This window comes from Coregonus lavaretus (assembly GCF_964263955.1).
Source record: "Coregonus lavaretus genome assembly, contig: HAP1_SCAFFOLD_1214, whole genome shotgun sequence".
Taxonomy (NCBI): Eukaryota; Metazoa; Chordata; class Actinopteri; order Salmoniformes; family Salmonidae; genus Coregonus; species Coregonus lavaretus.
Window position 1 is genome coordinate 12,770 of NW_028164952.1, and position 25,985 is coordinate 38,754.

Below are 25,985 nucleotides of genomic sequence, written 5' to 3' on the forward strand. Positions count from 1 at the left end.
ATCCTTGGAGAGCTCTTTGGTCTTGGCCATGGTGGAGAGTTTGGAATCTGATTGATTGATTGCTTCTGTGGACAGGTGTTTTTTATACAGGTAACAAACTGAGATTAGGAGCACTCCCTTTAAGAGTGTGCTCCTAATCTCAGCTCACCTGTATAAAAAACACCTGGGAGCCAGAAATCTTTCTGATTGAGAGGGGGTCAAATACTTATTTCCCTCATTAAAATGCAAATCAATTTATAACATTTTTGACGTGCGTTTTTCTGGATTTTTGTTGTTGTTATTCTGTCTCTCACTGTTCAAATAAACCTACCATTTAAATTATAGACTGATCATTTCTTTGTCAGTGGTAAAACGTACAAAATCAGCAGGGGATCAAATACTTTTTTCCCTCACTGTACATCCGGTGAAACATCTGGCTCCTTGTTCTATCTGTGGCGTCGTTATCTTGCTAACAGACGTTGAAGCCAAGCCACACATTGTACGGTTTTAAAGATCCTTTATTGAAGCAGCTAGCTAACGAGCGCAAACCTCTGAGCTAGCTACGCACAGCCCCGCCCGGCCGCTGAGGCCAATATGCACCAAACTCCCCATCACTTGATATTTTATATTTATTAGGATCCCCCATTAGTCGCTGCAAAAGCATCAGCTGTGAATATCAATGTTGCCCTCAGTATTCAATGTATTGAAGACTGTCTGCATATACCTAACCTCTGACCTGTCTTTAGGGTTTATTCATAATCTACTGCTTTAGTTTAGCTGCGCTCCTCTCGGTTTCCTTTAGGCAGGTTCTGTATTTCTGTTGTGACAACCCGATCAGGGTCTTTAACTTGTGTTAATGTATATTTTTTTAATTGTATTTTTTCAGGGCAGATGCACACGAGAGAACTGCAAATACCTCCACCCACCGGCCCACCTGAAGACCCAGCTGGAGATCAACGGCCGCAACAACCTCATACAACAGAAGACAGCAGCAGCCATGTTGGCTCAACAGATGCCATTCATGTTCCCTGGCACGACCATGCAGCCTACCATGGTGAGTAACGGACTACTAGGCGACTAGCAGACTTCCTTGGCTCAGCGGGGATGGTGAAAGTAAAGTGCAATGTGTCCAATCGTTTATTTCTCTCTCTCTCTACCTCTCTCTCTACCTCTCCCTTTCGGTGTCTCTCCCTTTCTCTCTTCCTCCATCCAACCCCTTCTCTCTCTGCCTTTCTCTCTCCCCCTGCTGTCTCTCTCTCTCCCCCTGCTGTCTCTCTCTCTCCCCCTGCTGTCTCTCTCTCACCTCTTTAACATTTCTATCCCTCTCTGTCTCCCTTCTTCCCCCCACCTCGCCCCCTATTCCTCGGTAGCAGTCGTTTCCTATTAGCCAGGGCCTGGGCTCCAACCCAGGGCTGAGCTACGCTCCCTACCTGACCCACATGACCCACAGCATGGGCATGATGCCCACTGAGATGCTCCAGCCCAGCACCCAGAGCATCATTGTCCCCGGCAGCCCTCCCTGCTCCATGCAGAGCTCCTCCTCCAACCAGAAGCTGCTACGCACGGACAAGCTGGAGGTACACCACCACTAACCAATAACAATACCAGAAGTCGTAGTATATCGTAGTATATTAGCAGTTTGGAGACATCATAAACTAACCAATTACAATACCAGGAGTTAGGAGAGCCGGCCTCTGGGCATCACAAAGTAACCAGTCACGATAAGAGGAATCAAGAGTTTGCACTACGAGGAGTTGGGAAAGCCAGCCTCTCCATGGACATCACAAACTAACCAATCACAATTATTCTCTTATGACACCATCCTTACACACCTAGGTTGAGGTAGAAGTTACCCCTTATCACATATCTTATTTTACCTAGTCCTAACCTCACCAATCAGAGATATAAATCATATATTTTACATACTCCCTTTCCACACCTTTCACACCTTTACTTTGAAAGAATACCTAACTTTAAGAACTTGTGCGCTGGCCAACAGAATTCTATACCTCACCGTTGATTACATCTACTTAAGATAGATGAGGTTATTTCAATGGGGGTTTTGTTTATACCACAACAAAGCAGCTAGACCGTTTTGTGTTAATGAAAACAAAGAATAGCCTTGGAAGGATGGTAAGCACAGACAGACCTGGGAGTGTAGGTGTGTTGTGTGTTTTTCTCAAAGTACCGTCACTTAGCAACAGAGCGATGTGGTTGCTAATGAGAGGCCGTGTTCCACTGAGGAATGGAGACACTCCCACACTAAGTGAGACTGTTTACCGCCTTCTGCGCGTGTGTGTGGAGGGTGTGTGTGTGTTCTCTCCATGCTTTGTGTGTGTATCTGTCTTTGCGTGTGTGTTTGTTTCAGTGTGTGTTTGCGTGCACGTATGCGTACGTGTTCTCCCCACGCTTAGTGAGTGTGCGGTGTTATGTTTTACATCCCAGGCTGTGAGTGAAGCCCCCTGTGATTGACTACGCCCAGGCTCTGAATAGATAAACACCTCAGTCTGTACATTTTTCAGTCCATAGTTATAAACATAATGATAAGTTGTTGATATGTTATTGGTATGTGTTATTATGTTGTATGAGATATGTGGATTATACTTGAGAATAGTGTTAGAAGTAAGCTAATATTGTTGTGTGTGTGTGACTGTGCGTGTGTCTGTCCATGTACGTGTGCATGTCTGTTTGTCCGTGTGCACCCCACCCTCCTTCACAGGTGTGCCGGGAGTTCCAGCGGGGCAACTGCGCGCGTGGCGAGACGGACTGCCGCTTCGCTCACCCCAGCGACAGCCCTATGATTGACACCAGCGACAACACGGTGACCGTGTGCATGGACTACATCAAGTCACGCTGCTCCAGGGAGAAGTGCAAGTACTTCCACCCTCCGGCCCACCTGCAGGCCAAGATCAAGGCTGCGCAGCACCAGGCCAACCAGACGGCTGTGGCCGTGCAAGCCGCTGCCATGGTGAGACCCTCCACTGCCCTCACAGCCTCTAGTGTAGAGTTAGTAGTACCTCACAGCACACACAAATCTGTTGTAAAAATCTGCTAACTTTTCCAAATTCCCTGTTTTTCCAGAAATCCTGGTTGAAATATTCCTGAAATCAGGAGGGAATCCAGGAATCCTTGAACCGTGATTTCTGGAAAACCTGGGACTTTTGGGAAAATTAGAAGACTTTTGTAGCCCCAGCAATGTTAGACAGCACACCTGACAAAGGGTCAGATCATGTGGAAATACACTCTATATTTGCATATTATTTCTAATGTTTATAATATGTAATCCACTATAGACGACTAGTTTGGTAAAGTGTACACACTTAAATCTTAAATATTCTACTTTACACATCTAAAAAAGAACACAAGGACATAAAATGTGGAGCACTGCTTTATTATTCCATACAGTTGATATACCACCTTCCTAGAATACTATTATGGACGCTTCTATACAATTCACGGAAATGTGCCCACTGAACCCATACTCAGGACATTGTAAGGCTCTATAGTTTTCAGGCTTTAGAAAAGGTAAAGCGACTGTATAACACGACCACAACAGTCTAAGGCTGCGTCCCAAATGGCAACCTATTCCCTACATAGTGCACTACTTTTGACCAGAGCCCTCTGTTCAAAAGTAGTGCACTATATAGGGAATAGGGTACCATTTGGGACGCTGTCTATTATTAGCTTCAGGCTAGGAGCTCTTTTATTCCAATGCCCTTGATCATACATACAAAGACAATGACCCGCCCTCCTCTCAATGATAAGTGTAGCTCTCTGAAGATCAGTACAAATTGAATCAAGAGACGGATGACAAAGCGAGGCTAAACTGACATTACGGCTCTGGTTGGTCATTGGTCCACTCCCTCATTATTGGACCCTTCGCTGAGGCAGGCAAGGAGACGGGCAGGCAGGCAAGGAGACGGGCAGGCAAGCAAGGAGACGGGCAGGCAAGCAAGGAGACAGGCAGGCAAGCAAGGAGACGGGCAGGCAAGCAAGGAGACGGGCAGGCAAGCAAGGAGACGGGCAGGCAGGCAAGGAGACGGGCAGGCAGGCAAGGAGACGGGCAGGCAGGCAAGGAGACGGGCAGGCAGGCAAGGAGACGGGCAGGCAGGCAAGGAGACGGGCAGGCAGGCAAGGAGACGGGCAGGCAGGCAGAGAGACAGGCAGGCAGGAGCAGGTTTTGGCAGTAGTACTTTCACTTGGCTGTGACCCTCCCTCCCCACTCTATACTCCGTGTCCACATTGGTCCGAGTCAGTGGCTGTTGAATGGGCGAACTTGGCTCTGTCTTGCTCGCTGCCACTCACATTGTGCCGTCACTGCTCTCGCGCTGCTGTCTGATTCCATGGCATCGCCCGGCATGCTTTTCATCTCATCAGCTTGCTCCTCCATCGCTGCTTGCTCTCTAAAACACCAACCGCACCTCCACTGACACTGGGTGAAAATATGACTCGAGTACAGTTAAGGTTTAAAAGGAAAAGGACAAAAACAATAGGAAAACACACGTCATCCAGTGTTGAAGACATGATTATGAGTTTATGACAACTTGCGCTCTGTTTCCTTAAGCTGGTGTGACCTGTGATAAGATATTAGGGCGACAGGGTTAATGGTTTACCGGAGGACAGAGAGCTTTTTAGTCAGCTCTATGGGAGCATTTCCCCACTGCAATTCTCTCAATAAATGTACCATGTACTATAAAGCCATTACAATGTATTGGCACAAGGTACAGTAAGTTAGATACTGTTTTAGTTTTTTTTAAAGGAGAACTTACATATATTTATAAATGTTATGACAGGATAGGAGCAAGAACCGAAATCCCTGCCGCAGGGGGAAGCATATGGTTCCGGAAACTCGACCAGACTCTTGTCCTAAGTTAGATACAGTTACGGGCACTGAAAAGTTGGACCACAGTACAGTTTTTTGTGACAAACTATCTAAAGGAGCCCGAGTGCCATGTTGCTCATGCATTGTGTAACTTTTTAGTGCCCGCAACTGTACCAACAATAAATGTATCATGAGCTTACATTCCCCAAAGATTTGGTCATCTGGAAATATGCCCCAGACAGAACCAAGTTTATAGTACATAAGATTATAAACAACGGGTACAGGTGGTTAGCTCCTGGTATGTGTGGAGTTTTAGGATATACAGTTGAAGTCTACATACACCTTAACCAAAAACATTTAAACTCAGTTTTTCACAATTCCTGACATTTAATCCTAGTAAAAATTCCCTGTTTTAGGTCAGTTAGGATCACCACTTCATTTTAAGAATGTGAAATGTCAGAATAATAGTCGAGAGAATGATTTATTTCAGCTTTTATTTATTTCATCACATTCCCAGTGGGTCAGAAGTTTACATACACTCAATTAGTATTTGGTAGCATTGCCTTTAAATTGTTTTACTTGGGTCAAATCGGGTATTCTTCCACAAGCTTCCCACAATAAGTTGGGTGAATTTTGGCCCATTCCTCCTGACAGAGCTGGTGTAACTGAGTCAGGTTTGTAGGCCTCCTTGCTCACACATGCTTTTTCAGTTCTGCCCACAACTTTTCTATAGGATTGAGGTCAGGGCTTTGTGATGGCCACTCCAATATCTTGAATTTGTTGTCCTTAAGCCATTTTGCTTGAGGTCATTGTCTATTTGGAAGACCCATTTGCGACCAAGCTTTAACTTCCTGACTGATGTCTTGAGATGTTGCTTCAATATATCCACATAATTTTCCTTCCTCATGATGCCATCTATTTTGTGAAGTGCACCAGTCCCTCCTGCAGCAAAGCACCCCCACAGCATGATGCTGCCACCCCCGTGCTTCACGGTTGGGATTGTGTTCTTCGGCTTGCAAGCTGCCCCCCTTTTCCTCCAAACATAACGATGGTCATGATGGCCAAACAGTTATATTTTTGTTTAATCAGACCAGAGGACATTTCTCCAAAAGGTATGATCTTTGTCCCCATGTGCAGTTGCAAACCGTAGTCTGGCTTTTTTGGGCGGTTTTGGAGCAGTGGCTTCTTCCTTGCTGAGCGGCCTTTCGGGTTATGTCGATATAGGACTCGTTTTACTGTAGATATAGATACTTTTGTACCTGTTTCTTCCAGCATCTTCACAAGGTGCTTTTGCTGTTATTCTGGGATTGATTTGTACTTTTCGCACCAAAGTACGTTCATCTCAAGGAGACAGAACACGACTCCTTCCTGAGCGGTATGACGGCTGCATGGTCCCATGGTGTTTATACTTGCGTATATTGTTTGTACAGATGAATGTGGTACCTTCAGGCGTTTGAAAATTGCTCCCAAGGATGAACCAGACTTGTGGAGGTCTTCACATTTTTTTCTGAGGTCTTGGCTGATTTATTTTGATTTTCCCATGATGTCAAGCAAAGAGGCACTGAGTTTGAAGGCAGGCCTTGAAATACATCCACAGGTACACCTCCAATTGACTCAAATGATGTCAATTAGCCTATCAGAAGCTTCTAAAGCCATGACATAATTTTCTGGAATTTTCCAAGCTGTTTAAAGGCACAGTCAACTTAGTGTATGTCAACTTCTGACCCACTGGAATTGTGATTCAGTGAATTATAAGTGAAATTATCTGTCTGTAAACAATTGTTGGAAAAATTACTTGTCATGCACAAAGTAGATGTCCTAACCGACTTGTCAAAACTATAGTTTGTTACAAGAAATGTGTGGAGTGGTGGAAAAACGAGTTTTAATGACTCCAACCAAAGTGTATGTAAACTTCCGACTTCAACTGTACAGTTACACTGAGGTGTAATTTGATTACATTTTGCTCCATCGTGTCGCAAGTTGAATCGTGTCATCTTTGCTTGCCCCCCCCCCCCCCCCCCCCCCCTTTGATTAAAACAGAATATTTCTACCCCCTCCTCCGTTCGCTTCCATTAACCATAACATTTCAGTCTGAATCTAACACTGAATCTGAGGTGTATTCATTTGGAATGAACGATAACACTTTATAAAATACCTAGTACCTTTATAAAAGGTACCTTAATGTAAAGTGTTACCGAATAAACGTAGTATTATCCTACTCGTAAAGCAAAGGCTTGTGCATGGCCTAGTAATCATAAGTGCCTTGGTTGTCCCATCAATGTTTGCTGTTTCCTTTGTGCAATGTCATCGATTGGTTTCATTCAGAAGGCTTGCTAACAAACTCTTTTCAAACGTCATTTAAAAAAATCTTCTTTGAATGTTATTTCGTTGAGCAAATATCAATTTTTTTGCTGTAGAATCCAAGAGGAAATGTAGAAAACTTTTCGAATAACTAATATTGTTACAATTCACATTTTGACTTTCACCTCTCCAAAGTTGCCCATTAACCACACACTAACAAGTTACACATTTGGGTTCACTCATGTATTAGTGCAGTTATGGAAAGAAAACCAATAGTTTTGCTTTTACCACCTAAATCAGAATGTTTTATCCCATGACAGAAATGGATGTGACCGTCTGCCAAAACATTCTCCTGTCTACCATTGTCTGCCATAGGGCATCTTCTATGAAAGCATTGGTCATAATGGTCTCCATAAAATGTGCGTTGGTTCCAAATTGCACTGCTTTTATTGTAAAAGCTAATCATTCCAATCAACAAGACCTGTGGTCCTTCATTGTCCAATCAAAAATACTTTTGATCCTCCATTGTCCATTGATCATAAACTCTCACTTGCTGAGAACATCTAGTCCCTATTAGCCCATTCCCTTAGCCCCTTGTCTTGTTTTTGTTTTCTCAGATCTAAAAGGACTGGATAAGTTTTAAGTGATGGTTCCATCCTAGCCCTCTAATATGTTTCCTATTGCTTTCACCTATCCAGTCCTTTCAGCTCTTTGAACACAATAGTAAGGGCTAGAGCAAAGAACTAGTGTTTTTCTGTGAGAAATGTATGTTGCCCTCACAGCCTATTCTGTCATGGTGGCCAGTCACACCAAAGCACCAACAAAGACAACAATATTCCATACAGCAGATAGTGTACAAGTGTGTATACAGAAGAGGCCGAATCCTACCTTTTTAGATCTGCGAACATAACTCAAACGTTCACGTAAATCACAATGTCAAATTTATGCGAAATGTTGACTTGTGCGCACAGATCTCAAGTTACGATTCGGCCCAACTGAATGTCAATTGTGTTTATATCAATAATACCCCAAGATATTTTGATACATTGATTGATTAGATAACTGATTTACTTGTAAAGAAGTAGCTAGCTTTACAGAACGAATAACTGCTATGCAAATAGTTTGTTTACTTCATAAGTACATTTGAAAATCTTTGTATGTCTTTAGCTTTTTAACTGTAGGTATAGTAGATGTTTTTTTGCTTTCGTACTAATTCAGATCTTAAGCAATATGTTTCTTTAAACAAACAACAACAAACTATTTTTTGTTTATGTGCATGCCTATTGTTTTGTACGTGGTATACTGCATTCAGATTATTTTGTTTTGTTTTTCCTTCTCACCTATCCACAATGCAATGCTGTCCCCCATGACGCACCTCTGCTTGCTGTTACCTGTATGTTAATACGCTTGACTCCCATTGGCCCACTGACATCATGTGCTCGCTGCCTGCTATTTAAAGACTCAGTCGACTGCCAAAGCAATGAAGCGACCCCTCGAGGCAACTGTAGAACTGGTACTTTGACCTTTCACCTTTTGCTTTGCATGTAGCTTCTTTAATGTACTGTAGCAACTCACAATAATTTTAATTTGGCTTTTTGCTTTTTTAAACACCCAAATATTTGTATTATGCAATTAATATCCACCAATATGATTCTTGTAGTTATTCTTTTAGTATGATTTATATTGATTGATCGTATAACAACAATGATAATGTTAATTCCCAAGTATCACTTTGTGTTTGTTACTGTGCTGTAAATTATTATTTTATAAGTGCCTTGCTAGATATCGTGTGTAGTTCCTTCATTGTCCCCATGTGGTTATTTAAACCTAAGTTGCCATTGTGACTTTTTTGTCGTAACTCTGTCGTAACTTTGTGCTGTTTTGTAGCTAGTAGCCACAAAAGACCCAGAGCAGCAGTGTGATTTCTTGTGTTATAGAATCGAGAATAGTCATGTGAATGTAGTCATTTTTGAGGCCTCCGCCTCATATCTAACGTCTCCTCGTCCCTCCCGTACAGGCGTTCCCCCACGGTTGCCTGCAGCCCCTACCAAAGAGACCAGCACTTGAGAAGAGCAACGGGGCCAGCTCGCTCTTTCACCCCAGTATGTTGCACTACCAGCAGGCCTTGGCCAACGCACAGCTGCAGCAGCAGACAGCTTTCTGTGGCTTTCCCACAGGTAGGGGGTACACCCGCCTGCCTGCAACACACACACACACAGATGCACATGTTCATACACATGCACACAGACACACATGTAGCATGTAGACACACACACACACACACCCCTATACACATTTATGTACACACACACACGTTTGTACACACTCTTGTACACCGATACACAGACATGTAGCATGTAGACACACGCTGGATAGAGCTTCCCTAACTTTCAGTTTCCCCATAAAAGCATCAAAGTGCAAAGTTCAAGTATAAAACCCTTAAAAGGTTTCACCAGGTGAGCTAGTGAGGAAATAGGATATCCCCCATATCTTCTCCTAAAGTTTGAGGCCAGTCTCTCTTTAAACCAACAGGAGTGATCAACCGCTTTTCCTCAAGTGGAAATCAAGTTGATATGGGCATTGTTCAAAGCTAGTGCAGTGCACTATATAGGGAATAGGGTGCCATTTGGGACACAGCAACGGTATGCTCGCCTATCATATAAATGTGTAATTGCAGCCAGGTGCCAGGACAAGGTAAAGGCATGGATATCCTTTGATCACAGCGGTAAAACTATTTTGTGGCTGATGATAGGATATATTACTGTATGAATATAGTAGACCAGGCATTTTAACGCCTACTTATAAAACGGCAGACTTCCAGTCTGTGCGCTTATCTTGCGCTAATGCTAGTTAACATTGGCTCGCAAAACAACTTCTAACTTCCTTCATACTGGACGCAGAGACATACAAATGGTATCCACGAGTTCATCTGACTCTGGGGAAGTAGATAAATGTGGATGAGACTACCTTCCCTAACCCCCTATCCCTCCCTACCTACTCCCTTCTTTAGTGTTATCATCCTCCATGGCCTCTACACCCTTCCTCTCCTTCCACTTTATTTCCCAGTGTAGGAAGCTTGTTCAGAATGGTGTGTTCACACCAGACCTAGGTTCCATTAATATAATTTTCCCTTCGAATACTCAAACTGTGCTTTATTGAGCTCGCCTAGCACTTTCGGAACCATAAGTGCAACCCTGTCCATCTGGCACTCCAGACAGGCCCAATCCAACGCATAAAGTAATTTGAAAGAAGACATTCTATTTGAACCCAGGTCTGATTCGTTCTCACTGCATGGTCCAAGCATCCAGCCCTTAACCTTATCTAGCCTGATCCCAGATATGTGTGTGCTGTCTTGCCAGCTCCTACTGCCATTGTCACGCCATGTGTCTGCTGTGACAGAGATCATAGGAGTTGGCAAGATAGGACACACCGATCTGAGGCTAATAAACCTCCTCTGACACCGAAAAAGGCTCATTTGTAGTATGTGTGACCTTACCTTCCCACCCCCTCCAGAACAGTTAATATTTTTGCATGCTTTATTGTACTGTATATCAAATTGAGCTCTGACTGAGAATGTTTAGCCCCAGACCAGACATAGTGTATGGCATAAGACTACAAGTGGAACCAAACTGCACAGTGCAATCATACCAATTGCAGGCTTGTGAAATTTGTTTAAAGGCATGTTGTTTATATAGCTTGCTTCCAAAATCTGTAGCCTGGTCCCAGATCTGTTTGTGCTTTCTTGCCGACTCCTATGGTCAATGTCATGCCATACAGCACAAACCGATTTGGGACCAGGCAACCACCAAAATCTGTCTCTCTTCTCTCTTAACATGTTTTTCTCCTCCCCTTATTAACCCTCTGTTCACTCTCCTCCACTGCATGATCACACAGGGTCAGTCTTGTGCATGACTCCTGCTAGCAGCCTTGGTAGGTTCCTTCCTTTCCCTTTTTCATTCTCTCACATATGCTTTTAAAGGTATAGGGTGAAGTTGCCCCTAGACTCTGATCTTGGGTCAGTTTTGAATTTTCCCCACTAATGTTTAAGGTTAGGATTGGGGGAGGAGAAGCTGATCCTAGATCTGTACCTAGGGGAAACTTCACCATGGAGCCTCTTTAAATTGGGGGGAGAGCGGGAGCAGGCCATAGGCCGGGAGATGTCAGCGCTTACAGGTGACACAAAGGTCCTGGATGTTGTGACACAGTGAGAGGCACTGTTGTAGAACATTGGGCTAGAGTGCATGACTGTTTTTTACTGAAATGCTCCACAAAGTGATGCAAAGTCCTACACGTCAATTTGAGCTCACCTGTAAGAGATTATTCTCAATTAGGATTTAATATATTTTGTTACTTAGCTACTTACTGTCTTATACCCTAATTATGAAATGTGAAGTGTTATTCTTATCATTATCAGTATTACTATTATTTAAAAAAGTAATTCGAAATGAATTGGTTGTTGAAAAGTTTTTGCTGTTCTGATTAGGAAATGTAATCAGTTTCCCAGAGAAAAAAGAAAGAAGGTGAACACAATTGGTAGAAAAGCTCTCGATCTTGAGGGGGCTTTAATTGTTTTCTAGTTAATCTCAATCTTATAATACCACTCATTATATCTCACTCAGTCCTCTCTGGGAACAACTGATTGTCGGGCCAAATTTCCTTACTTGTGATTATAATCAGCTTTTTCTTCTCTTTCTTTTCTCCCATGCTTTCTCTCGCTTTTGCATTGTGATGCGCACGCCTTCTGCTGGGCTAACCTAACGATGGCTCGCCCCTCTCTGTAATATGCATCATGCCCAAAAACAACAACCAAACAATCAACACCCGTTGCCATGGTTACTACACTGCCTCCACTGCCTAACTGTTCATTGCTTCCATGGTCCCCCCCCCCCCTTCCGAAAAAGTACCCATGATGTACAGTGCTACGCCTGCTACTATCTCTGCAGCAACAACTCCTGCCACAAGTGTCCCCTACGCAGCAGCAGCGCCAGCCAATCAGGTTTGCTCATTTTAAAGCTTTCTTTCATCCAGTCCCAGAGCTCTAAATAAGTGCTTGATGACCATAGTCCATACAGATACACTAGAGAGCTTATCTCCTATAATTTCAAGTAAAGTAGTCAATTTCTTATTTTACTTCTATGAGTGCTGAAGAGTTGACTACTTAAAAATGGCAAAAGCCCTCAATGGCACTGCCTATGCCAAAACAGGCTTTGGGCCAAGTGCGCCATCTATCCAACTCTATGGCTGAGCCCAATCTCCACATCCTTCAATTCAAACTTTATTGTCCCAACAGGGAAACTCATTCATGGTCTAGTCTAGTCTGCTACTGTGGTATATTTCAATGTCTGCCACACGTGTCAGAATGTGTTGGCTATTATTTCACGGGACTCCCGTACGTTTTGAACAAGTATATGTCTAGTATTTTATTGGCCGTGTCACACAATGGCCCAGTGAAGCACTTATTCAGAGCTCTCACATTTGCAAATAATAGTTTTGTTGTCTTGTGTTGCATTAGATCCTAGTTTTTGTTTTGCATCTATGTTGTTTTTCATCCACTTTACGTTAATGTCAAGTTTCCCTTTTCACCTGCGTTAGAAACATCACCTGTATGTCTTGTGACGCACGCACACACACACACACACACACACACACACACACACACACACACACACACACACACACACACACACACACACACACACACACACACACACACACACACACTTCTTTGCCACCTAAAAAAACCTAGCCACTCCATCTCCATCCACCATGTTGGCTCCTGTCAGCAAACACAGCTTCACTCTCTGACTCCCTGTTCTGCTTGGCGGTGATGGGTGAGGACGAAAGCCTTGAGGGAACTGTCGATCCAGGGTGGCCATATCTGCTATATTACTGTTACAGGAGACAGGAAGGACGTCTCCGGAAAGGCCTAAAATGGCTCCAGATAGGAACAGTTACTAGTTAGACACATGGCTCTGTGTCAGCAGGGGCCGGGAAGGTGCAGTTTGGTGCGGAAGTCGGTTGACGCAAACACATACACAACCACTTTAGACCTGACAATTACAGCGCACTGCCAACCAGGTGGAGGGCCAGCAGCAAACAATGTCTGCCATTAACCCCACTTAGCAAGGCCTTGGGCGTGGCCACGTTACAGGCTTGATGAGATTTGATTTACATCTCAGTCGTCAGTGAGCTTTCCCAGAAATGTATTGGACGGATGACGTCGATCCATGATCATCAAGACTTCCGGTTGTCGGTGAATCATCATTATTTCACACTGTTCCCTCAAATTGGTTTATATTGAGAGATGCTCAGTGTAGAAAGTGATGGTTGATTTTTCGTCGGGTTTCACATCATTCTACATTCAATCCCAGGCTTTATTTGGTCAAAAAATAGTAAAGGGACCCAATTGGCCTCTTTAGTGTCATGGTGAGTGTGCCTAAATATACATTTGTGTGTTGTCTTTGTGACCAATATAGTGTTTCATCAGTGTTCAGTTTTGTTTGCGTGATTTTGAGTTAGGTTATACAGTGCGTTCAGAAAGTATTCATACTCCTTGACTTAATCCACATGTTGTTGTTACAGCCTGAATTCAAAATGGATGAAAATCAATATCAGCCTCTACACAGAATACCCCATAATGATAAAGTGAAAACATGTTTATTTTTATTTTAGAAATCTTTTTGAAAATGAAATACAGAAATATCTCATTTACATAAGTATTCACACCCCTGCGTCAATACTTTGTAGATGCACCTTTGGTGGCGATTACAGCTTTTAGTCGTTTTGGGTATGTCTGTTTCAGCTCTGCACATCTGGATTTGGGGATTTTCTCCCATTCTTCTGTGCAGATTTTCTCAAGATCTCTTAAGTTAGATGGGGAGCGGCATTGAACAGCAATCTTCAAGTCTTTCCACAGATTTTCAATGGGATTCAAGTCTGGGCTTTGGTTGGGCCACTCAAGGACTTTCACGTTCTTGTTCTGAAGCCATTCCAGTGTTGCTTTGGCTGTATGCTTGGGGTCATTGTCCTGTTGGAACGTAAATCTTCGCCCCAGTCTAAGGTCCGCTTGCACTCTGAAGCAGAGAGTCATTCAAAAATCATGTTAAACACTATTATTGCAGTGCGTCCATGCAACTTTTTATATGACTTGTTAGGCAAATGTTTTACTCCTGAACTTATTTAGGCTTGCCATAACAAAGGGGTTGAATGCTTATTGACTCAAGACATTTCAGCTTTTCATTTTTAATTAATTTGGAAAGATTTGGAAAAATATAATTCCACTTTGACATTATGGGGCATTGTGTGTAGGCCAGTGACAAAAATATCTTGATTCAATACATTTTAAATTAAGTCTGTAACACATCAAAATCACTGATCAGTGATGTAGTGCACTATATAGGGAATAGGGTGCCATTTCGGACGCATCCCTAACATCACACCACCCTCAGAGTAGCACATCTGTAAGGTTTGCTGCTGTGCCTGTGTTCAGGTGAGGCAGCTGATGATCAGACCGCGAGGTGTGTGTCGGGGAGGATACGGCACACACAAACACATGCAGCCTCCCAGTCTCAGATGGCGATGGTGTTGTCTCTGAGGAAAAGTGGGAGAGAGAGAGGGGGAGGAAGAGAGAAGGGCAGGGAGAAACTGAGGGGGGGAGCGCTTTTAATGTTCCAATGTGGATCTCGTCATCATCGCTGACTCATCATCGCAGTGAAACGCATCGCTCTAATCATGATGCATGGACACTAGCTAACAGCTGCAGGCTGTGACTGTGCCTGGGTCTTACAGGAGCTGTAAAGACAGCCATAGCCTTCCCTTCACACGCCCTCTCCCTGTCTGCATTCTGCATTCTGCGTCCGTCCCTATGGGCTTTGGTCAAAAGTAGTGCACTATTCAGGGAAAAGGGTTCCATATGGCGGGGGGACCTGAATCCCAAATCACCCCCTAGCCCCTATGCACTTGTGTAGATCTGAGCAGAGTGGATAGGTGTAAGCAATGGATAGGGATTCAGGGTATATGTCTTCACAGTCCAGACACAACCCAGCTACAGTATTACGTGAGTTGTCTATCTAATATACCATACACATTGTGTTTTCACAGTAAGATTTGTAATAGTTTGTTTTGGAACAGCGTAACATGTTTGACATAGGTGAAGGGGATCCTCTTTTAAAGGTCCAGTGCAGTCAAAATGTGTGTTTTATATATATTTCCACACTATGAGGTTGGAATAATACTGTGAAATTGTGATCATGAGGATAATGCCCTTTTAGTGTAAGAGCTGTTGGAAAAGACCGCCTGTAATTTCTGCCTGTTTTGGTGGGATGGAGTTTTGGCCTGCCTGGTGACATCACCAGGCGGTAAATGTGTTAATATACCAATAAGAAAGTGTTCCAAACCTCTCTGCTAATAACAGCAAATGTTCTGTTTTCTCCTCCCCACTCAGACCACTCCCAGACAGTCCTATCAAAATCCTTGCTTGAGAAATTGATCTTTGCTAAAAAGCTATTTTTGTTTGTTTTCAATTAAAATGGTCAAAAAGAATCACAGTAAGGTACTTAATTGTTACCCAGAAATGATTTGATATTGAGATTAAAACGGCTGCATTGGACCTTTAAAGAACAGGACACACCATAATGGACGTTGGCCTGCTGGATGTCGACGAACGGTGCTGATTCAACATGTAGCGATTCAATATGCTACCCGATGCTTTTAACCGTTCATCGACATAGTCTGTTTTTAGCTTTAGAGGTCATCTCGAAATACAGACAATTAGGGCTGTCCCCGACAACAACAAAAAATATTTGTCAACAGAAAGTCGTCCGTTTTTTCGACCAGTCGATTGGTTGACATTTTTAAAACGGGTATTTTTCCATGTATAGACACACCCTATGTGTTTTAATAAAATCAACTATATGCTTGAGCTTGTCTGATGCTTTAAGCTTACGGTTTGATGAAATAAGACAAATACCTCAAGAGGGCGCCAGAGATCAATATAACCAGAAGAAAAACGTAACCTGAACAAACTATTCTCCTCCCGCTCCTGCTGGCTTTCTCAGATACTCTCCTGAAGTTGCCGGTAATAGGCTACACGAGGAGTCAGCAACCTTTCTTATTTGGAATGCCAATTTATCTTACCATTTCTACCGATATGCGTGCCGGTTATGGTTTTCATATGCACATTTTTGTGAAACAGTTTTATTATATTTATAGTAATGTCTTCATATCTCAAAATCATTTTCATGTGGTTAATAAAAATTATATCCAAATCTAAATGAAAATGATACAAACCTAAAAAGTAACTTCTATTGCCAACTATGTAAAAATAGCCTACATACCTTTACAAAAAAAGATTGCAGTTTTGAAACTGCAGTAAAAGTTCAGTAACTGCAGTCGACTGTGGTATTTTGGATGCAGTAATTGCAGAATAACTGCAGTTATACTGCACTCTAACTGCAGTTACACTGCAAACTTACTGCAGTAAACTTACTGCAGTATTTGCAGCAAACTGCAGTTATACTGCACTCTGACTGCAATCTTTTTTTTCGTAACGGTAAAGCCAACAAATAAAAACATTGCTGCCTGTAGGTAGAAAATATCCTGATAAAAATAAATATCCTATAAATCACATTGGCTACACATGGCCTGTCTGCAACGAACTTGAAACATTGTATCAACTATTAACTTGGGTCCGGCCTAAGCTTGTGCTAGTGAACTTGCAACATTGTATAAAATATTCTGGGCCCTCAGTTTCCAGCGCCAGTGAGCTCAGGACAGACACAACTGTAAGCTATTTGCGCAAGGGATAAGAAGCAGCGCTTGACTTGGGCACAAGCTCACCGGAGCTGCTGAGTACCGGCACCTCAAATGTTCTACTGCTTGAGCTCCTGTTCCTCTTATAGAATATTAGCTCAGTGTTGTGGAGCTCCTGCACCTAAATATAAACAGTACCAGCACCCAAAATGAGTACTGGAACCTAATTTCAGTCCAAGTCAAGCACTGATGAGAAGTAATCAGGTACGCCAGGGTTGTGGGTTTGATTCCCACGGGGGGCCAGCATGAAAAATAAAAAAAATAATGTATGCACTCACTAACTGTAAGTCGCTCTGGATAAGAGCGTTGCTAAATGACTAAAATGTAAATGCCTATTTTATGACGTTTCCACTGGATCAGAGCATGAGATTTTTCCCTTTCACGCTGAGTGGTTATCGAAAGGGAGAGAGCTGGAAAGATTTTTCAAATACATTGAGGAACTATTGTAGTCCTCAATGGATTTTAAAACAGACTTTGCTTGCTGTTCGAGCTGAAGAAAATATTACTTTGAGAAGCTCCACAGGTCGTTTAGTGTTGGTGCGTTAAGCCAATCAGAAATACTATCAGATCCCCAAATGGGCACATTTATATGCCTACATTTGCTAGCAGGCCAGGTAGCCAATAGGCCTAATTCTATGTATGCGCGTCCTTACTCAACATTGACAGGAGCACTCCAAACAAAAGACAATTACTAAATTGACAATTGGAATTTATATAAACCAAAACTTGTTTCTCACAAGTGTAGCATAGGTTGTGCACTCTGCGAACAATGTGTCCACTCCGACAATGATAACAGGAAGATTGGAATAATAATATATTGAATGCATTAAAATAAATGACCTTAACCAAAGTAATAAACATTGTAGATTAGAAATGATAGGAATGAACGGTAAATATACTACTGGTGATATATGTAATGGGGAATTGATATACACTAACAATCAAACGCAAATAATACACACAATGAAGTTATGAAACAATGAATGTGCACAAAGTCTGGAGAGAGAAGTCACGGTCAATCCGACGTCTTCATTGGCCATGCAGCATTTACGGTGATACGGCCTCAGCAGAAGTTAGAGCATTCATACTTCATACTGTTGTCAAGGAAGTGAGTTTGTGTTTTCTACAGGGTGTACCGCCCCCACCTACCATCAACCAATCATGTCAATGCGGAGCTATGCAGAGCCCTCTGCATTGTAAAAAACTATTGGGAGGCGCATGGCAATGCGGCACGGAGCTCGATTTGGTTTCTGCATGCCTCTGGAGGCTCCGCATTTGCGTCACAACCTCCATATGGAGCCTCCGACCACATTTTCGGATCAAGCATAAATTGGCTTTTAGTCTATGCCTCCGCAATGGATTAGTTCACTGAGGGGGCGCAAATATATATATATATATATATATATATATATATATATATATATATATATATATTTGTTACTGCTCGACTAAAACAATCTTGGTCGACCAACAGCCTAATGACCAAACAATCGACGAGTCAACTAATTTGGGTCAGCCGTACAGACAATAGTCTTGATCATAAGTACCTGCAGGTCAACCCTCTCACTGCCCTGATGTTGATGTGGGGGGCGCCCTCTTCTGGCTGAATTGGGAAATACACCAAGATACACTAGTGGCGGTTCTGTCACATTGGTTAGAAAAAGTAAGTTGGTTCACATATTTGCAGGATGATTTTACAATGTCCCCTTTGGGGCTGCAGTCTGCAATAAGGATTTCCGTAAAGTGCCATCATAGGCACAAAAAACATACAGTGCAATCAGTGTCTCACACACATTTATTCCAAGATCATCTAGTGTTTGCTTTTCTTTTATGGTGGGTCAGGCATCCACCCCTGACCTTTCATTTCCTTTTTTCTGTCCGTCATGGCTCATTCACTCACTCCATATTACTGATTATCTGATTCGCTGTTGTTACTGCTGTCCTCATTAGTGATATCTGTGGTACTGCATTTCCTAGCATACATGCATGTGTGTGAAATTACCTTTTGCCTTTGCTAGCATTGGCCTGTAACGCGTAGAAATAGAATGTCTAAAAGCGGAAAAGTCATTCTATTTCAATGCTGTAGCTGGTACAACGCATCATGGTGGTCCTCCATGCATCAGCCGGCTCATCTACTGTATCTGTCTGCTTTCTAAGCTGAAGCCAATAATTTGCTTTATGTGGCCCTGTCCAAAAACGACCCCTAGACCCTACCACCTAAACAGTTGATCTATTTTGTAGATTTGAAAGAAATGGATATGTGTAGCTCCACCTTTCCCTCTAAAATTACTTACACCCATCTAGTCTTCTTGGATCTACGCAAGTGCCTAGGGGGGTAGAGGCAAGGGGTTTGGAGAGGGCCTCTGTCTGGGTAACCAGCGGTAAGCAACTAGGAGCCAACGGGACATCACACAACATCAATATAACATTCAGCTTTTTGTTTTGTTTTATTTCTTTTTTTCTTCATAATCATAAGTCAAATGACTCCACTCACGCCATTAAAATGACTTACTATGAGCTTGTAGGATCTACATTGCATACACATACACTATATATACAAAAGTATGTGCACAGCCCTTCAAATTAGTGGATTCGGCTATTTCCGCCACACCCGTTGCTGACAGGTGTATAAAATCAAGCACACAGCCATGCAATCTCCATAGACAAACATTGGCATTAGAATGGCCTTACTGAAGAGCTCAGTGACTTTCAATGTGGCACCGTCATAGGATGCCACCTTTCCAACAAGTCAGTTCATCAAATTTCTGCCCTGCTAGAGCTGCCCCGATCAACTGTAAGTGCTGTTATTGTGAAGTGGAACGTCTAGGAGCAACAACAGCTCAGCCGTGAAGTGGTAGGCCACACAACCTCACAGAACGGGACCACCGAGTGCTGAAGCGCGTAGCATGTAAAAATCGTGTCTCCTACTGAGTTCCAAACTGCCTCTGGTAGCAATGTCAACACAAGAACTGTTCGTCAGCTTCATGAAATGGGTTTCCATGGCTGAGCAGCCCCACACAAGCCTAAGATCACCATGCGCAATGCCAAGTATCAGCTGGAGTGGGGTAAAGCTAACCGCCATTGGACTCTGGAGCAGTAGAAACGCGTTCTCTGGAGTGAAGAATCACGCTTCACCATCTGGCAGTCCGACAGAGGAATCTGGGTCTGGCGGATGCCAGGAGTACGCTACCTTCCCGAAATGCATGGTGTCAACTGTGAAGTTTGGTGGAGGGGGAATAATGGTCTGGGGCAGTTTTTCATGGTTCAGGCTAGGCTCCTTAGTTCCAGTGAAGGGAAATCTTAACGCTACAGCATACAATGACATTCTAGACTATTCTGTGCTTCCAACTTTGTGGCAACAGTTTGGGGAAGGCCCTTTCCTGTTTCAGCATGACAATGCCCCCGTGCACAAAGCGAGGTCCATAAAGAAATGGTTTGTCGAGATCGGTGTGGAAGAACTTGACTGGCCTGCACAGAGCCCTGACATCAACCCCATCGAACACCTTTGGGATGAATTGGAACGCCGACTGCGAGCCAGGCCTAATCGCCCAACATCAGTGCCCAACCTCACTAATGCTCTTGTGGCTGAATGGAAGCAAGTCCCCACAGCAATGTTCCAACATTTAGTGGAAAGCCTTCCCAGAAGAGTGGAGGCTGTTATAGCAGCAAAGGGGGGACCAACTCCATATTAATGCCCATGATTTTGAAATGAGATGTTCGACTAGCAGGTGTCCACATACTTTTGGTAATGTAGTGTATGTTAGGGATTGGCTTTTTAGCAACTCCACGACGATAATCTGTCTCTTTCTCAATCTTTCCTGGATTCCTTGCATCCTCTCTACTCGCCTCCTTTTCAAAAGGCATTGGAGAAGGTCAGAGGGAACTTGGCTCTTCTTCTCCAATATGGTTGAGAAGGCGAGGGGATCAGATGTGAGGAATCACGGAAACATAAATTGAGATGGAGCCAATTAGTTGAAAAGGCTTAGGCGATGAACTGACGTTTTGTTCTCCATTTTTCTTTTTCTTCACCTCTCCCGCAGATTATCCTGAAGTAACTCTCAGGAAAGAAATGGTGTGTCAAGAAGCTGCACTACGAAGCCCAAAACAGCCCTTCTTCTGTACATACTACCTTCCCATTCCACTACAGCAACCTGCATGCTAAGAGTGTAATACTACCAATAACCATAAGACTTGAGTGCTGGTGTAAGAAGATGCACACAACAAAAAGATGTATATGTATTGCTAGGAAACTATTGCCATGAAAAGGACGACAAAAAAAATGTACTGAACTACATACACTTACTTAGTGGAGAGATGGCGATGAGTTCATTTTAACGATTGTTTTCTCTGTTAAAGTAATGTAGGTCATTTTATATTTTGTTTTCGAAACGGAACCTCGATCTGCACAAATGTTCACCCATGGAAAACACCTTATTTGCACTAAAAGAGAACTAGTGCTTATTGTCAAAAGTGCTTAATTGTTTTTAGTCACAGAGAAGCCCCTGGTTGCAACTGGCACTCCAGGCCAAGCTAGAGGGATTGTTTTACTTTTTGTTTGTTTTAATTATTTTAAAAATACAAATGTTACGGCAGACGACAGGCATATGTTTACTCAATGACTGTTCTCTTAACGATGGTTTGAACGTGCTCCCCCATCACCCTTTAAAATGGCGTGGTATGCGCTCAATATGAACCACTTGCCAACATTTCATCTCTGGAAAACCAACGGCTTGCCAAACAAAAGTCATCGCGACTGACAGATGGACGGACAGAAGCGATCGGAGTCGATCTGCAAGGAAACAGACGTGGAACAGCTTTGTGGCCCATACATGCAGTCGGGCCTTGTTTTTGTGCACGTTTGAAAAAATGAACCTAGAATTTCGATTTTTTCTCCTTTGTTACATTTTCAGTTTCTTTTGGATGGGTGCTGACATTGGGTTGTGGGAGTATCTGTGCGTGTGGTTGGTTGGGTGTGAGCCTCAGAGGGGTCGGTGTTGGGGAGAGTTATACTGGGCATCAGGGAGTGCTACTAGCCTATATGGGCCCCGGTTTGTGTGCCAAGGGTTTAACGAAAGCTTGCGGTTGGCCGAAAGCATTCGGCGGGATGGAGCCTCAGCCTGGTGGGCCAAGCCATGGACGTCTGCCAGCAGACTGGAACAGATAGACTGTGAGTCCACCAGAGGCCCCAGAGTCAAGACCACAGGGGCAAGGCCTTTGGGAGGGTTAGGGGTGGGTCTAGAAGGAGGGATAAGGGTGGGATCGGCGAGGGGTGAAACAAGTGCTACGACTCAAAAAAAGGTGCATTCGACGATGCTCGTCATCATCGTGAGATGACTTGAAGTTATTGACTGGAGGGCTATCTGTGACTGTCAGTCGTCACCCTGCTATCACCGAGAATCCTGTTTCTATTCGAGAAAAACTGTAGAAGTGCCTAAAAATCCTTTAACTTTAAAACAACAAGCATCTGGAGAAACGTACTTTATGTCAAAGAAAAAATAAGAATATATCAAAGGATGGTTCAAGTTCCCAAAAGTATGTTGACCTATTTAGAGAAAAAAAATGACAATTCACTTTTCGTGCACATGCCATAGTTAAAGCAGTACCCTAGTGTTATTGTAAACATATATTTAACATGACAAAAAAAATATATAAACTAACCAAGATAGCTTGGTAGAATGTTTGATAAATATTCCATTATGTAATATTTTGTTCTTACCATAGGTTTTTAGTAGTTTACATTGGAAAAAGTGATTGAGAATACAGGAAATTGTGACGTGTGTGTGTGTAATAAATGTAACGTGTCTCTTACTTTTGAGAATTTATATTCATGGTTGTAGCAGCAATTAATTCAAATTTATTTCAATTTGTTTTATAATGTTAAGCATCAAGGTATGTGTGTCACCAGAACAATCCATTATTTTATGTCATGATATAGTTTGTGTACGAGCATTGTTTTAAACCAACCTCCATGTTATTACCTAATTGTTTTATGAGATGTATGTATTTTGACTCTAAATCACATTTCTTGATACTACACAGCCTATTATTTTCCCTGTGTGTATGTGTGTTCAACAAAAAGGATCAGAATCATGACATATTTTCATGGTACTTGATCAACACAGACAATCCACAACAAGACACCTTTGGTTCAAAAATAATAAGGCACTGGTCTTTGATTTTCTTTTTTAAAAAATTTCACTTCCACAGATTTTCTTCAAAAAAGTTAGTTTTAATGTAATTTTTGGTGTGGAAGGTGATCGAATATATTATTTTCTAATTTATCGTATTTTACTGTTTTGTCAAATGAGTCAGAATGATGTTATATCCTATTCTATTTTGAAATGAATGTAATTTATTGAGCTGTGCATCCCTACAAGGTCTGGTCTCATTGGTCAGCCAATGAGATGCAGATCTGGAGCAAGGGGGTGGAGTCTTAAAAAGCCACCAATAGAAAGCTACTGGATCTCCCTTGCCTTGTCATCAACACAGGTCATCGCATTACAGTAATGAGCAAGGCTTTAGAATTGCTTATATTGTTTAAAAAAAAAAAGAGAAAAGAAAATAAGAAAATGTTAATTGTATAGGTGACATTTTACCCAAAAAAATATTTTAAAATATGTACTTTTCACTCTAGTATGATAGTATTTCGTAACAATATTAAGTTGTTGCTGTGGCAACATAAAGTTGCAATTACTAAAGTTCTGTATTTTTGTAAATTATGTAATCGTTAAGTTGACTTTTTTTCTAGAACACTGCATACATCACTAGATTGTAAAGCAGATTTCAACATGTCTTATTTGTCGTGATTATGACAATTTTCCTTAGCAGCCTCTGTAAAGGTGTAACTTTAACACTTGTGTAATATGTAATAGACACATTTACCAATGATATTTAGGATAAAATTATAACAAATCTATTAATTGAAAAGTTAAGATGTACAACTTTTCCCCTGAGAAAGGACCACTGGTTTCATGCACACCAATGGAAAAATATTTATGAATGTAGTTTGTTAGATTGTTTATCATCAGTTAAGGATTGCACTTCTTCCGGTAAAGTAAAAGTATTTAATTATTACCGATGCCAATTTCATTAGGTATGGCAAAGTTACTATACACCAGTAACACAGTCATTCTGTTTAATAATCACTACCAGTTCGTATCAGAGAAATAACCTTTGAGCATCTTGCATGAAAAACACAAACATTGTTTTTATTAATAAATGATAACGTACTGAATGTTTCTAGTTATACCGAAAAACACATTGTCTGCACACGAGACAAAAATCTGAGTTTTCCTTTAATGGGGTCCATGGTTGTGCCCAAGTGAATGGAATTGTACTGAGAAATGTATTTTATTGAAATGAAATCTGTTGACATTGACTGACTGATGGTAAGAGAGAAATGTATAAGCACTTGGGTCAGCTGGGCAGACACAGCTTATCCAAACACTTTGCCTTATCGAAAGTCCATCGTGCTTAAGGTTTTATGTTCCAGAGCTGTTAAGAAACGTTTTTAAAAGGCTGTAAACTGGTCTCTACTGAACAGACTTTTTCGTTTATTTATATATATATATATAAAACGCAAAAAAGTATTTATATATATATATATATATGTTTGTTTTAAAAATTTTTGCGTTTTTGAAAGGTGAAGCCAAAAGGATCGACTGCTGTACAGAAAGCAGTCTTGTGTCCTAAGCCCCGTTCGAATACTTTAATAACACACCCTTCCTTACTTACTTACTGATCTAACACAATTTAATAGGTGTAAGCAATAGTTCTATCACATAGCTTTCCCCAATCCAGCCATGTCAGATTAGGTATTTCTTCAAGGATGGGAGGAAGGAACAATGCATTTGTTAAAGTATTGGAACAGGGCCCTATTCTCTCCTTGTTGAGAGCTTGACGATGAGGGCTGTGGCCAACATGCCATGCTGAATGGTCCCTAAAAGGACTGCAGCCAGGGTCGTATTCACTAGGAAGCAAACATGCCGAAACGGGAAGGGACAAGCTGAACTTGTCCAATAAGAAACGCTTGTTTTCGTTTTCCGTTGCAAATCGTTTCGCTACGGTGTGCACTATTGAATATTACCCAGGTAATGAATTGAGACTGCTTTGTCATCAGAAATGCAGTATCCCATCTACTTTGCAAAAAATATCTATAGTGAAAAAGACAAGACCCTCATTGGATAATTAGTTTTGATGTAACCATTTTTCTGTTTTCTTTGTGCGTATATTTTGTGCTATTTTATGTTACTATAGTCAAATGTTTTGGTTCCAGCAAGATAGTGTAAAATCTATTGAAATAAAGAAAGAGAGAAAAAATGAAAGGATGTTTATTGAAATGACCTTATTTACGTGAATAATGACTTCGAAATGCAGTTGTCTTACCTACCTTAGTTTAATGCACTGACTGTATGTCACTGTGGATAAGTGTCTGCTAATGGCCAAAATGTAAATGTAAAATTGAATAATGATCTTATGGACACGGTGAATGACAGACGGCCCGCAGGTGATTTTTATCTGGCCACCCAAGTTTTCTAAGCAAAATAATGTATTTATTTATTATTGTTGGACATAAAAGACTATAAAAAGTACAGCAAGTCAGCTCCAAGTGATTTTAGTTTTGGAAATATGTTCCAAAGTATCCCTACACATAATATACAAATATAAGCAAGGTTTGAAATGACTGTGTTAGTCAAATATTATATCTGTTTGGGCTTCTTGCGGTCAATTTGCAGTCTACAAATTATTTGTAATTATGTTCCAGCCCCCTGACCATCCACTCAAGAAAAAATTGTCCCGCGGCTGAATGTAGTTGATGATCCCTTTGCTACAACATTCTTGTTGCAGATCAATAGATACACATTCGCTGACCCAGAGTTATTGGGAATGGTTGTTGAACTATAAACAGAACAAAAATACATTGCAGAATGCACAAAAAGATTCAATATAACTTTTTGTCCCCTCAGTAAAGCACAAGTAATTAATCAAATGTATTTCATGAAGCCCTTGTTACATCAGCAGTTTGCACAAAGTGCTTTACGGTTACCCGGTCTAGACCCGAAAGAGAAACCAA

General features: G+C 41.9%; 1 protein-coding gene across 4 annotated transcripts; it reads left to right on the forward strand.

The window, feature by feature from the left end:
• Positions 1-892: 892 nt before the first annotated feature.
• Positions 893-24,146, forward strand: LOC311116429 (muscleblind-like protein 2). Of its 4 annotated transcripts, none has more exons than XM_084191515.1 (7): positions 893-1,033; positions 1,350-1,556; positions 2,699-2,947; positions 8,562-8,615; positions 9,120-9,279; positions 12,004-12,098; positions 20,953-24,146. In XM_084191515.1, exons 1-7 carry the CDS (start codon positions 977-979, stop codon positions 20,965-20,967), a joined length of 837 nt encoding a protein of 278 aa, XP_084047641.1. In that variant the 5' UTR covers positions 893-976; the 3' UTR covers positions 20,968-24,146. The 4 variants fall into 4 exon arrangements, with proteins under 4 accessions (XP_084047641.1, XP_084047642.1, XP_084047644.1 ...); XM_084191516.1 differs by lacking the exon at positions 8,562-8,615 and adding an exon at positions 10,997-11,032; XM_084191518.1 differs by lacking the exon at positions 8,562-8,615.
• Positions 24,147-25,985: the final 1,839 nt, after the last annotated feature.

Bases quoted from the DNA above. Each gene is read 5' to 3' on its own strand.
- LOC311116429 (XM_084191515.1), top strand. From the start codon at position 977: ATGTTGGCTCAACAGATGCCATTCATGTTCCCTGGCACGACCATGCAG. The intron at 1,034-1,349 runs GTGAGTAACGGA...ATTCCTCGGTAG, and splicing joins CGACCATGCAGCCTACCATG to CAGTCGTTTCCTATTAGCCA. The intron at 9,280-12,003 runs GTAGGGGGTACA...CTTCCGAAAAAG, and splicing joins TTTCTGTGGCTTTCCCACAG to TACCCATGATGTACAGTGCT.